At 29.7% G+C, this 14,226-nt stretch overlaps 3 protein-coding genes across 4 annotated transcripts in view; 1 reads left to right on the forward strand and 2 right to left on the reverse strand.

Annotated features, from left to right (window-relative positions):
* LOC111425800 (collagen XV/XVIII-type protein multiplexin) overlaps positions 1-14,226 on the reverse strand; it is a 182,115-nt gene that overhangs the window by 112,211 nt on the left and 55,678 nt on the right. The gene's annotated exons all lie outside the window — the stretch shown is intronic.
* LOC111425804 (uncharacterized) lies at positions 14-5,306 on the reverse strand. The gene is made up of 8 exons (XM_023060063.2): positions 4,897-5,306; positions 4,514-4,837; positions 4,129-4,451; positions 3,884-4,075; positions 1,481-1,652; positions 1,091-1,414; positions 715-1,037; positions 14-661 (listed from the first exon to the last, which is right to left on the reverse strand). The coding sequence occupies exons 1-8, from the start codon at positions 5,042-5,044 to the stop codon at positions 455-457; spliced, it is 2,013 nt and encodes a 670-aa protein (XP_022915831.2). The 5' UTR covers positions 5,045-5,306; the 3' UTR covers positions 14-454.
* Positions 6,254-8,089, forward strand: LOC111425801 (retinol dehydrogenase 12-like). The gene is made up of 5 exons (XM_023060060.2): positions 6,254-6,499; positions 6,559-6,882; positions 6,945-7,267; positions 7,321-7,514; positions 7,612-8,089. The coding sequence occupies exons 1-5, from the start codon at positions 6,352-6,354 to the stop codon at positions 7,676-7,678; spliced, it is 1,056 nt and encodes a 351-aa protein (XP_022915828.2). The 5' UTR covers positions 6,254-6,351; the 3' UTR covers positions 7,679-8,089.

The following is a 14,226-nucleotide window of genomic DNA, read 5'->3' on the forward strand; positions in this document are numbered from 1 at the left end:
AACAAAGTTGAAATGTGCTTCATCATTGTATTGAAGATAAGATTATTAATCACACATTAAAAATTTATTTTATTTTAGAATTTGTTCCACATTTATGTCGTAATCCATTTTATTTTTAATATCAACGTTGAGTGGCGTAACGTTCCAAAATTTAGATACATCATTCAAACCTCGATATAACGGACCTCGTTAGAACGGACAAAATATTTCTTTCATGTTTATATGCAGATAAATTCGGGAAATACCGCGAGTTGTCTATACGATGTATAAATCAAAGGTGGTAGTTGTTGTTTTAATTGTTATTCTGCGTTAGATTTTTGTATATTTTTATTGTACTAAAAGTGGAACTAACACTAGATCTAGAACTAGAAACATTCGGGTTTACCCATACGTCTTTTAAGACGGTTAAACCCGAATATTTCTAGTTCTAGGTTTATGTATTTTGAGCGATAATTTATTTTAAAATATTCTCAAGTTTCTCTTCATTTTTTAATTTCACAAATTCTTCACTCATTTTCCAAATTTGTTTACAAAATTCCTTATTTTTTGTTTGATATGGTTGAAAGAATGGTTTGCAATCGACAAAGTATTTCCCACTAACGTTATCCAAATCTTTTGATAACGCACAGTTTATTTGTGTTTGAGCACCTTCAAATGGGGTCTGATAAAAATATAATAAGAAATATATTCTTTAAACTTTAATTTTAGGTTTACCTTTCCAGTAATTTTTGCAACAGCATATAAAAAGTTTTTAAACCATTTATGATACTCAGGATTTACTGCATTGGTTAAAATCGGTGTTACAACGATTCCGGGATGAAGAGCGTTCGATGTAATTGAGGTATTTTTAAGTTTTTCAGCAAAAATATTAGAAGCAATTAATCCGCATAATTTACTATTGCTGTATATTTTATAATGAGTTTTGAAATCCAAATTATATTTAGTTGGTTTATTGAAGTTATCGTACGTTAAATCGCTACTAAAGGCAGCTAAAGAATTTACAAATATAATTTTACTTTTAGTTCTTTTCATTAAACCTAGAAGTAGGTAAATAGTAGGTTAATTAATTTTTTTGCAATTATTCTTTTACCAATAAGTAAATGTGTAAGTAAAAAATGTCCAAAATAATTTGTTTGCATAAGCTGTTGCAAACCATCATTGGTATAAGCAAATGGCAAAGCAGCCATTCCAGCGTTATTTATTAAAATGTCTAACCGACTCTCTTCATTATTGATTTCACAACAAAATCTTCTTACAGAATCAAATGAAGATAAATCTAAAAATTTTCCGATCACTTTCTCATTATGAGTTTCTTTTATTATTTCTTGTACTGATTTTGTTGTATCTGCCACATCAGCTATTATAACTTTAGCACCACGACCGGCTAGAGCCATAGCTGTTTGAAATCCCATTCCTATGTTTCAAATAAAAATTGTTTTAAATTTTTAATGATTTTAATCTAACACTTTCTTCTTCTTACCTGAATTACCTCCCGTTATAAGAACAGTTTTTCCAACTAAACAAGTATTACTTTTACACCAACCCATCGTTAATTGACAATAAATGTATAAAATTAGTGCTATTACCACTAATATGGCAATTAATGATAAAAACAACATTGTTATATTTGAAGTATTTTTTGTTCTTGTGTACTCGATTTATTTTTGAAATGAAATCACTTCGTTTCGTCTTTAACGATATGTTAAAAGAGATAAGAATTTATCTTAATATTTTTTTTTATTTATCTGTACAAGGAGTTTTAAACTATGTAAATAACTTTTATAATCAACTGAATGATTTCTTTTTCGATATTTTTGAAAATATCTAGTTTTTAAACTACAAGAGACTAAAAATAGATAATAAAGAACATGAAAATTTCATAAGTGAAGCCGTGAAGAATTTCTTTATTTTCAACAAAACCAAGTACATAGAAGAAATAATCGAATGCTGTGGAGTGAAAATTATTTCTCCTTGTATAATAAGATTATTTGAAAAAAATCGATCATTTATTAAGTTCTAGAATACAGCGAACAAACAGAAATCATGGCAGAAAATTAAAGTGAAACATTTATATAAAAGTGATAGATTAAAAAGCAAACAAAGGCAAATGGGTACGTATATGAAAAACGATGTATGAAGCAAAGCCTAATTATTACAAGGAGTTTAAATTAATTGACTGAAATGGTCTACGCTCAACATTCTCTCATTTTTGTGTAGCACTGATACATTAATAACATTTGAAAAACGTCCAGGATGATGAAACTTAACTTTTTAAAGAGTATAGCTACTTTAAAATACAGCTACATCTTCAGAGTAAAGTACCACTTATAAGTAAAAGTCAATACATTTTCTGTTTCGATATACAGAAAACTTTTCTTTCGATATCATAGAGAAACATCGTTAATGGTGGAAGAAAACATTAATACAGCCAGAGAATTCGGTTTATTTGTGTAAACTTTAGATTTGAGATAACCTCTAATCTATGGACATTTAAAACACTTGGGCGCTTCTGATGTGAAAGATTCCGTCCATTCTTGATGTCTTTGGTTGTTCTGATTTTTTGTTTTCCAGTGTTGTCTGGTTTCGTCAAACATTTTTTGAGAGGAACAGAGTTTGGATTTTTGGCTGCTGATAATGATGCAGTAATCAAAAGCAAAAATAGCTGTAATTAATATCATTTCGAACCAAACCTTCCAAGGTGTTTTATAACTAAGGTTATCCCATACTGTCAAGTCAGGTTAATACATGTTGTACAACGTTCACCCAAGTTTAGCCCAGATTGCTTTCGTCTGAGGCAGTGCAATTATTGTCATATGGAGCCAAATCTGGTAACACATGCTGTATAAAGTCTCTGCACTAAGTTTACCCAAGATCGTTTGTGACCTAGGTGCTGCAATTAACACCATATCGTCCAGAATCTGGTTAACACGTACTACATTCGTCATACTACATTAAAGGTTCCCAAGATAAAATATTTTCCAGTATTTTCTAATTATAAACAGCGATTATGAAAGTATTTGGTTCAGTGACAACAATATTTTTAGCCTTTTTATGATCACATATCGCTAAAAAATTGAGTTGGGTATGATGATAAAGAAGTGGTGAAGATTTGTTGTTCATTGCCATCAGTTGGTAATGAATTTTGTTTTAACATTAATTAAATGGGGATATAACTTTTGATGATTTTTTTGATGAAGTTGGGCTTTTGACTTCATAGCAATTTCTGGGTAATCACAATTAATATCAAGTAACGTCTAATAATGTTACTAATATTATTATTAAATTATTATAATCCATCCGTAATTTTTAGTTTATGGAGGCTTTGATATATTTTATTATAAAAATTGTGACATCATTCCCTCCTTTATTTCTAAAACTCCAATTATAACGACGTTTCGGGAAATGTTCCCATCATCAGGTTAATAATACTCTTATCTAAAGAAACACGAATTACTAAATTAAAACTAACAAAAGTATTGTTAGTTATAATAAAATAATCCATCCGTATTTCTTTTAGTGGTTATTCAGTTATAGATGCTACATGTGCTTAACTGATGGATTGAGTGAAATAGTCATTTGAGTTACGTAAAGGTATAGTAGCAGTAAACGAATTTATGCCGAAACACGAAAGTAGATGAAAGAGTATTTCTGAACTGCAACGATCCTACTAAATTTTATATTTCACGCTTCTCTACTTAGGAATGTTGGGAAACGATAAGAGAAGCATGTGAAGATCGTTTGCCTTATCATGTAATTAACGTTGTGTTAGCAACAGTGTGGAATCGTAATATTTTAGATCCAATAATAAACATAATTTTGGATTTTGTACCTTTAAGAAAATTTAATTTATTTCCTCACAGTTCAAAATTTGAAATATCTACACAATTAATTTTTCTTCTGGTTTCAATTTAACTAATTCTTCAGATTTTTCCCAAATTTTTCTACAAAACTCCTTATTTTTAGCCAATTTGGGCTGATAAAATGGTATGCAGTCCACAAAATATTCCCCACTAACGTTTTCTAATTCTTTCGCTAAAGCACAATTAATTTGAGTTTGTGCACCTTCTTGCGCTGTCTAAAAATTGAATACAATCACATTTAATAATAAAAATAAATCAAGATTCTCACCTTTCCGAAAATATTCAGACCTAAATAAAACATTTGTTTTGCGAATTTCATATAATTCGTGCCCAATACATTCGAATAAATCGGAGTACATACAATTCCGGGATGAACAGCATTTGACGTGATCGAAGTATTTTTTAATTTTTCAGCAAATATATTCGATGCTATTATCTGACATAATTTAGTGTTGCCATAAATTTTAGCAATTGTTTTAAATTCGTTGTTGTATATGGCGGGATTGTTTAAATTTTCTAGTGTTAAATTATTAAGAAATGCACCTATTGAGCTAACAAAAATTATTCTACTTTTATTTTTTTTAAGTAAATCTGAAATAAGAAACATCAATATCAATTTATTCCTATTAATGAAAAAATGATTGTTTGATTACTTATTAATAGATGAGTAAGTAAAAAGTGTCCAAAATAATTAATTTCCATTTGAACTTGCAAACCATCATTTGTATATCGGTTAGGTAAACTACCCACTCCCGCGTTATTAATTAATACATCCAACCTGTTTTCATCTTTGTTAATTTCGTCGCAAAATTTTCTAACTGAATCCAAAGACGACAAATCCAAAAATTTTCCTACCACGTTTGTATTTTGAGTTATCTCAATTATATTTTGAATGGCTTCTTTTGTATCAACAACATCCCCAATTATAACCCTAGCTCCACGTCCTGCTAAAGCTAAAGCGGTTTGAAAACCCAACCCTAAATTAATTTAAAAATTATTAAATTACGCCCGAGTTATAAATTCAATTTTAACAAACCTGAAGTTCCACCAGTTATGATAACGGTTCTTCCAATTAAGCACGTGTTGCTTTTACACCACCCCATGGTCAATTTACAAAAAATTTTCGTGAAAATCGACCACAAAAGGAATATTATTAAGAAATAACTTAACGCAGAGAGAACCATTTTAAAGTCCTAGCTTAACTGATTGAGGTTGAACTTCGATCGACTCATAAATAGAAATAGATGATAAAATGTTTACATATTTATGTCGGTATTGAAATCCAGTAATTATTGAGTTAATCAAGGTTATAAACAACAGAATCGTAAACAGGCAGTTTTTTTATTAAAGTAAATTAAACTTCAAATGACTACACAGTGGAAATTTATAAACACAAATTTATTGTTAAATAATTAATTGTTTATTATTATACTATTAAATAACTAGTATGAATACAATTTGATAATTATAATTTGCAGAAATAAAGAAAGTATTTTAAACACATTAATTCTTATTTAAATTTACTATAAAATGGTTTTCATTTAATTAATTTTTTCAAAATTGGTATTCGACGAACAAAAAATCACTTCGTCAATATTTGTAGAAATAAAGAAATTATTTTTAATTCATTAATAGTTAATTAAATTTGTTTTAAAATGAAGTTTATTTCATGTTGATATCTCAATTAGTTATTGAGATATGTTTACATTTAGGTGAAGTGAAATTACTTAAAGGATTATAATCGAAATCCATTTTACCAGTGTTTGTAATAAGAGAAAAAGATCTGTAAAGTTTTATACTTTTTAACTGGTTTTTAACTGAACGAAAAAACATGAGTCTTACCAGTTTCGGCTATGTATCATCTTCAGAGACTAGTTTTAAATGTCGTTAAGTAGATTAAGATATAAAATTATTTATCGAACACGTTTATATTTTAAAAGCTTAGAACGTTCTAAACTACTTCTTAATCTACTTAACGACATTAAAAACTAGTCTCTGAAGATGGCACATAGCCGAAACTAGTAAGATTCATGTTTTTCGTTCAATTAAAGACCAGTTAAAAAGCATAAAAAACTTTACATATTTTTTTCTCTTATTACAAACACTGGTAAAATGGATTTCGATTAATTCTTTAAGTAAGTTTACTTAAAACGAAACGTCAAATCGTTTCTTAAAAGACGAACGGCAAAACCCGACAGTTTCTATTAGTGTTAGTTCTAATTTTAGTTCAATTCACACCGGCCGTGAAAGCCTTCGTATTTAAATTAATTATTTAACAATAAATTTGTGTTTATAAATTTCTACTTCATAGGTAATTATTTGAAGTTTAATTAAAAAAAACGTGTATACCTGTATACGATTCTATTGCTTATAACTTTTGTTAGGTCACTAATTACTTAAGTTCAATACCGACTGTTTTCGTATTTATCATCTATCTCTATTTATAATTCAATCGAAGTGCAACCTCAACCAGTTAAGCCACAACTTTAAAATGGTTCTCTCTGTGTTAGGTTGTTTCTTAATAATATTCCTTTTGTGGTCTATTTTCACGAAAACTTTTTGTATATTAACCATGGGGTGGTGTAAAAGCAACACGTGCTTAATTGGAAAAACCGTTATCATAACTGGTGGAACTTCAGGTTTGTTAAAATTGAATTTATAACTTTGCCGTAATTTAACAATTTTTAAATTAATTTAGGGTTAGGTTTTCAAACCGCTTTAGCTTTAGCAGGACGTGGAGCTAGGGTTATAATTGGGGATGTTGTTGATACAAAAGAAGCCATTCAAAATATAATCGAGATAACTCAAAATACAAACGTGGTAGGAAAATTTTTGGATTTATCATCTTTGGATTCAGTTAGAAAATTTTGCGATGAAATCAACAAAGATGAAAACAGATTGGATGTATTAATTAATAACGCGGGAGTGGGTAGTTTACCTAACGGATATACAAAAGATGGTTTGCAAGTTCAAATGGAAATTAATTATTTTGGACACTTTTTACTTACTCATCTTTTAATAAGTAATCAAACAATCATTTTTTCATTAATAAGAATAAATTGATATTGATGCTCCTTATTTCAGATTTACTTAAAAAAAATAAAAGTAGAATAATTTTTGTTAGCTCAATAGGTGCATTTCTTAATAATTTAACACTAGAAAATTTAAACAATCCCCCAATATACAGCAACGAATTTAAAGCTATTGCTAAAATTTATAGTAACAGTAAATTATGTCAGATAATAGCATCGAATATATTTGCTGAAAAATTAAAAAATACTTCGATCACCTCAAATGCTGTTCATCCCGGAATTGTGTGTACTCCAATTTTTTCGAATGTATTAGGCACGAATTATATGAAATTTGCAAAACAAATGTTTTATTTAGGCCTGAATATTTTCGGAAAGGTGAGAATCTTGATTTATTCTTGTTATTAAATGTGATTATATTCAATTTTTAGACAGCGCAAGAAGGCGCACAAACTCAAATTAATTGTGCTTTAGCGAAAGAATTAGAAAACGTTAGTGGGGAATATTTTGTGGACTGCGTACCATTTTATCAGCCCAAATTGGCTAAAGATAAGGAGTTTTGTAGAAAAATTTGGGAAAAAACTGAAGAATTAGTTAAAATGAAACCAGAAGAAAAATTAATGATGTAATTATTATTTAGATTTTATTATAATTTGGTAATTGTTGAATTAAAAATGGGTTACAATTGTTTAAGAAGAGTTAATTATTCTTTGATGTTCCAGTTTAGTAATTCTTCGTAACCTCTGCAGACATTGTTCTTTATACACAAGAGAAAGAAACCGAAATTAGTTGATTATGACTGTTCAAAATTAGATCGTGGGCTGCTTTTCTCCACTTTTTAACTCAGGGAGATTTAATGTGTTTCGATATTTTATTGTTTAAGATATTTCGAATTTTTAAAGAGATCATTTTTTTGTATAATAATAAAATTTTTTGAATTTATAAAAATAAAATAAAATTATTTATCGAACACGTTTACATTTTAAAAGCTTATGACGTTCTACACTACTTAATCTACTTAACGACATTTAAAAGTAGTCTCTGAAGATGGCACATAACCGAAACTAGTAAGACTTATGTTTTTTCGTTCAATTAAAGACCAGTTAATTAATAATTAAACTATAAATTAATTCATTGCGTGACATTTAATGTAAATTATAAAATCAAATAATTATTATTCATTATTCGATTTTTCTTTTGAATTTTTTCTAGTACCAGTATATGTAATTAGTGTATGTGAGAGAGTAAAAATAGAGGATGTCAAATTTATAATACCCAATTACTTTTTCTTCATACTATACATAATTATTGATTGCGTTTATAATAATTAGATAACCTGTTTTTGTAGAAATTGAAGTGGCTTTCAGTGTACTAGCAAAAAAAATTAAAAGCTATTTATTGGCACAAATTGCCGTCGCAATAAATTGTAGAATGGATATTAAAGTTTACTTAATAGTAATAAAATTGTAATTATAATGTTATAACTTACTGTGAACACATAACTTCAAAACTAAAGATTTGTATTAATATCAAGCTTATTCTGAGAAATTCCTATTATTATTCTGAAACAGTAATATTTTATTTGTTCAAACAATAAATTGTTAAAGAAACATCTTCAAAGAAGATGTTTACTATGAAATTGAATCTGTTAAGAATACGGACATCAATAGGTATTAAGACTTTCTTTAAGGTGGCTACCAACATTTAAAAATCAATCAATCAAGCAAGAGAATAACTTGACATAGATTTAGAGAAACTTTATTTTGTAAGAATTTGTTGGATGATTCTTTTAGTTCGGAATGTTGAATAAGCTGAATAAACATTTGTAATATTTTTTTAACATTTGAAATATGAAATGTGAAAATCGTCCAACTTTAAACTTTTTAAAATATAAAACGGGACTATCCGACCTGTTCGCATTCGGAATAGAAGTAGTGTTTTCATCTCATTTTACTTCGTTGTCTTTTACTGCGACGATTTGTATTGATCAGAAACGTCGTTTCAGTTCTGAGAAGTCGCCACGTTTTCTTCTAAATATTTTTCTGGGTGGTAAGCTGTTTGGAGAATAGCTGTGATTGAAATTGCTTACGCTGGAGCGCAGTATGATGCCTTTTGCAATCGTGAGTACTATGATGATGATGCTTAAGGTTAATTGATAATAAAGTTGCTCAGCTTTACAGCTCCCAATTCCACACTCTTAGAATGCAATAAGCTTTCTTTGCACTATGTACATCCAGGTAATTATTTCAGAAGGTTCTATCGAACAGATTAACTAAAGATAGTGTAGTTGCTAGAGCTTTACACAATCTACAAACAATGCGGTTTCCGACTAGGAAGGTTATTAAAACGACGAACTACCGGGAGTGTTAAAAATATGTCGCGTCCCTTTATTAAGGGTGTTAACCATTATTTTATATTTATATTTATTATCCTCGGTATCAGAACTGCCTTCGACTAAGCACGTTGAGAAGGAATTCTCCTACATTGACCGTCCATTTTTTTTGTAAATAGTGTATTTGAAGATAATTGAATAAAACTTGGACAAAGATAAGAACATACACAACGAAAAGTATAAATGAAGCACCTGGAATCAAAAAAGTTAATGTGAATGGAAAGAAAAATAAAAGCAATGGTTCACTGAAGAAGTAAATGACAAAGGAAATAAATGCACGTCATAAGGCAATAAAAGAATAAAAAAAGTAGCAAAACCCCGGATCCTATTAGATATATCTCAAATACAATAATAAAATATTAAGGTCTAGAACTGGAATGAGAAATCTTCGACGAATAGAAAGCAAGTGTCGATCAATGGTACCAATCTTTAAGACGGAAAATAGAAATGGCCCTGACAATATAGCAGCATTATAACTCTATAATAAGTGAATAAGTGAAGAACAGTAAGGGCTTAGACCCTAAATGTGATACACACACTACGACAATTAGTTGAGTTGTCGATGGAGTACAATAAAACAGTTGTACATCTGCTTAGTAGAACTTAAAAAGGTTATTGAAAACATTAGCCCTAACTATATTACGGTTATAGAAGAACAGAACAAAAACAACACAAATTAGAACACATAATGACCTCAAAAGAGAAGTACATGTACTAACAGGAATCCGTCAGGCAGACAGTCAGAGTCCAGCTCTCTTTAATGTTGTAAGGGAGAAAATCATAATAGTCATATATAGTGTTAAAGAGATGGAAGCATCACACTGACGATGCCATAATCAGCTATTTAAATGTCAAACAAGATCTGAAAAATAGAATCAAGTAACCAAAATAGAATCAATGCACTAGTAAATAAGAAAGAATTCCATTATATGTAAATTGGCAGTGTATGATAACCAATCACACAAAATATAAAGTGCACTTATTTTGGAGTGGAAGTATCTAGCATCAGAAGAACTAGATATCGAGGATGAATCTAATAACATTCACAATGTCAGGATGAAGATACTGGACAAAGAAAAAAACTACAAGTTTAACCAATATCACTGCTGAAGGTTTGAGAACCATAGAAAGCTGTCGAATTATTCTATGTTCAACTACTCTGGTCTATGAGCATCTGGAATTGTTTGAAAATATTTTCGTATGCTACGCAAATAACGTTCCGTTCAGTGGCAGTAAAACAGCCATCACGTACTTGAAAGTCATACTGGAAGAAATTTCGAGGACACCTTAAATATCCCTGTGTTAAAAAAATTGAGAAAATCATACCACGATCTAATTTTGAACAGTCATAATCAACTACTTCGGTATCTTTCTCTTGTGTACATTTTACCCTTAACTCATTGCTTTGTAGCACTTTTGTTCTCAGATGCATCAACGTAGAGAATGTATAAAGAACAATGTCTGTAGAGGTTATGAAAAATTATTAAATTGGAACATCAAAGAATAATTGACCCTTCTTAAACAACTGTAACTAATTTTTAATTCACCAAATTATAATAAAATCTTAAAAATAATTACACCATTAATTTCTCTTCTGGTTTTAATTTAACCAATTCTTCCGTTTTTTCCCAAATTTTCCTACAAAACTCTTTATCTTTTGCCAATTTGGGCTGATAAAATGGTATGCAATCCACGAAATATTCCCCCCGAACATTTTCTAAATCTCTATCTAAAGCACAATTAATTTGAGTTTGAGCTCCTTCATACGGTGTCTAAAAATGAATTACATTTTGTTTTTTAAGCAATGATATTTAACCTTAACGAACCTTTCCAATGATTTTGAATCCTATTAAACATAACTTTTTCACCCATTTCATGTAATTTTTATCCACTATTTTAAAGTAAATCGGAGTAACAACCACTCCAGGATAAACGGCGTTTGAAGTTATCGAAGTGTTTTTTAATTTCTCAGCAAAAACATTCGATGCTATTAAATCACATAATTTACTGTTGCTGTATATTTTAAAATAAGTTTTAAGGTCGAAATTGTATATTTTTGGGTTATTTAAATTTTGAAGTGTTAATTCGTTAAAAAATGCAGTTATTGAGCTTATAAAAATTATTCTACTTTTCGTTTTTTTAAGTAAATCTAAAAAAATAATAATTAAAAATTATTTAATCAAAAAACATTTTTACTTATTAAAAGATGTGTAAGTAAAAAATGCCCAAAGTAATTAATTTCCATCTGTATTTGTAAACCATCTTTTGTATGTTGTAAAGGTAACCCAATCACACCAGCATTATTTATTAAAATATCTAATCTATTTTCTTCTTTATTAATTTCATCGCAAAATTTTCGCACTGAATCTAAAGAAGATAAATCCAAAAATTTCCCGACTACGTTTGTATTTTGAGTTATCTCGGTTATATTTCGAACGGCTTCTTTTGTATCAACCACATCCCCAATTATAATCCTAGCTCCACGTCCTGCTAAAGCCAACGAAGTTTGATAACCCAACCCTAAAGTAATTTAAAAAAATATTCAATTAATTTGAAGTTTTAATTAATAAATTGAAATTTATTTTTAACAAACCTGAACTTCCACCAGTTATAATTACGGTTTTACCAATTAAACACGTGTTGCTTTTACACCAACCCATGGTAAGTTTACAACAAATTTTCGCAAAAACCGACCCTAAAAGAAGGATTAAAAAAAACAATCCTACAGCAGAGAGAAACATTTTAAACCGTTTATTTTTGTAACAAGGTTATACCACGAATGAAAGTAATAGCGATTATTAAAAGTGTTTATGACAAAATAATTAAAACCAGTTTTTGTTTTATTAACAAAAAAATTGTATAGGATGATTTTTTAATTGAAAATATAGAATAGATATAACCAGCATAAAGTATAAAAAATAAAACATCGATATAATGGACCCCGTTAGAATGGACTCCGAATATAATAGACAAAATATTTTTAAGTCATACTATTAGCGCACATAGATAGCATCCATCTCGGGTTATTCCTTAAGTTGCTCTATTCCATGTTCATAGATAAACCTCGGGGTATTCCCCGAGTTGTCTATACTATATTGCTGTATATTTTTATTGAACGAAATGTGGAACTAACACTAGACCTAGAACAAGAAACCGTCTTAAGAGACGTAAGGCTACACCCGAATGTTTCTAGTTCCAGGTCTAGTGTTAGTTCTAATGCAAGTGTTAGTTCTAGTTTCAGTTATTATTCAGCGTTAGACTGTTGTATAGTTTTATTAACCTAAAACTGGAACTAACACTAGACAGCTAATTAAGATTTTAACTGTCTTGAGGTATCTTTTTTAACTCTTAATTAATCGCATGGGGTGCAGGTGATCCCAGCGAATTTTAAAGTTTGGTTATCTTTGGTTTACAACCATGCAGAAGTGCGCATTTATATAATTTCTTATTAGTATGTAATGAACAGTTCCGCGAGTTTTGTTTACATTTAGAGTTGAATGAACACACAGATCTAATAAAAGAAAACTTCACTAGAAAACGAGATGCACACAATACCACTGTAGCTGAAGTAAAATCATTTATTGATATTTTAGTAATTAGTGGAATGTTGAGACCTTCCCATCTTAGTTTTCTTGACATGTGGAATACTGATGGCACTGGCATTGAATTTGTTCGCTTATGCATGAGTTCCAAGAGGTTTTTGTTTTTAATGAGATGCATTAGATTTGACTCTCTGACAATCAGACCATATCGTCTAAAAACCGACAAGATGGCACATATAAGAGATATATACTATTCACCAAGGGAATATCTCACTATTGACAAGATACTTTTTCTGTTTCAAGGGCGATATGGTTTTAAACAATGTATTCCCAAAAAAATCTTTAAATATGGATTAAAAATGCATAATGTAGTTGATACTAGAACATTTTATACCTATAAACTTGAACTCTACACTGGAGTTCAACCACATGGTACAAATGCAAAGAGCAATTCTCCTGGTGAGGTAGTGAAGAGACTTGTTATACCCATTAAAGGTTCAAATAAGAATATTACAACAGATAACTGGTATACCGGTATTATTCTGGCTCTGAATTGATCAATAATTATTATTTCCTTACCCTTGTTGGTACTTTGAGAAAAAAGAAGAAGTAAATGCCTCGTGAATTTCTACCAAGAGACAGAGGACTTAGTTACAAAGATAAAGTGTTGCTGGTATCGTATGTACCAAAGAAGTGTAAATCGGTTGTACTTGTTTTGACTTCTCATGATCAGCCTACGCTCGATCAGTCATCTGCGGATCAGAAGCCAGAAGTGATAACATGTCAGGACACAACGTCACCAAAGGTGGCGTAGATGTTGCAGACCAGATTTCTGCACATACACCTGACTGATGAGTGGACACCTACAAAGAGCTGTCCACTAACCTTATTTTTGCCTTATTTTAATGATATTGAAGCCTTAAAGTCACATGATTATTTTTTATAATTATTTAGAGAAACCATTTGCACCCCACGCGACTAGTTATATAACTCTTATTAGACGTGACTAATTAAGTTTATACAAATACTTCACGAAAATAAAACGTTACACAAAAATCTTTTTAACAATTCTACGCACCACTGTCGATCGCAAACGTCTTTACTCCACTCAATCGTCTTACAAACTCATCTCTCGCGCACAACTACCAACCGTTAAACAATAAAAAAAAAAACAATTTATTTTAATATAAGAAAATTGAATCCTAGAAATGATTATTTCTTTTGATGATATTTTCGAGTATCTCGTCTTTATTTAATTTAACAAATTCATCGCTCATTTTCCATATTTTCATACAAATTTTTTTATTTCTTGTTTCATATGGTTGAAAAAACGGCTTGCATTCGACGAAATATTGCCCACTAACGTTATCTAAATCTTTCGAAAGTGCGCAATTAATTTGAGT

The sequence above is a fragment of the Onthophagus taurus genome, chromosome 1, assembly GCF_036711975.1.
Source record: "Onthophagus taurus isolate NC chromosome 1, IU_Otau_3.0, whole genome shotgun sequence".
Classification (NCBI taxonomy): Eukaryota; Metazoa; Arthropoda; class Insecta; order Coleoptera; family Scarabaeidae; genus Onthophagus; species Onthophagus taurus.

What these genes read in the sequence shown, in the direction of transcription:
- LOC111425804 (XM_023060063.2), bottom strand. Translation starts at nt 5,044, where the DNA reads ATGGTTCTCTCTGCGTTAAGTTATTTCTTAATAATATTCCTTTTGTGG. An exon ending in CATAACTGGTGGAACTTCAG is followed by an intron (nt 4,838 to 4,896) that starts GTTTGTTAAAAT and finishes AAATTAATTTAG; the next exon opens with GGTTGGGTTTTCAAACCGCT. An exon ending in ACTTACACATTTACTTATTG is followed by an intron (nt 1,038 to 1,090) that starts GTAAAAGAATAA and finishes ACCTACTTCTAG; the next exon opens with GTTTAATGAAAAGAACTAAA.
- LOC111425801 (XM_023060060.2), top strand. Translation starts at nt 6,352, where the DNA reads ATGGTTCTCTCTGTGTTAGGTTGTTTCTTAATAATATTCCTTTTGTGG. An exon ending in GCCTGAATATTTTCGGAAAG is followed by an intron (nt 7,268 to 7,320) that starts GTGAGAATCTTG and finishes TTCAATTTTTAG; the next exon opens with ACAGCGCAAGAAGGCGCACA. An exon ending in CCAGAAGAAAAATTAATGAT is followed by an intron (nt 7,515 to 7,611) that starts GTAATTATTATT and finishes TTGATGTTCCAG; the next exon opens with TTTAGTAATTCTTCGTAACC.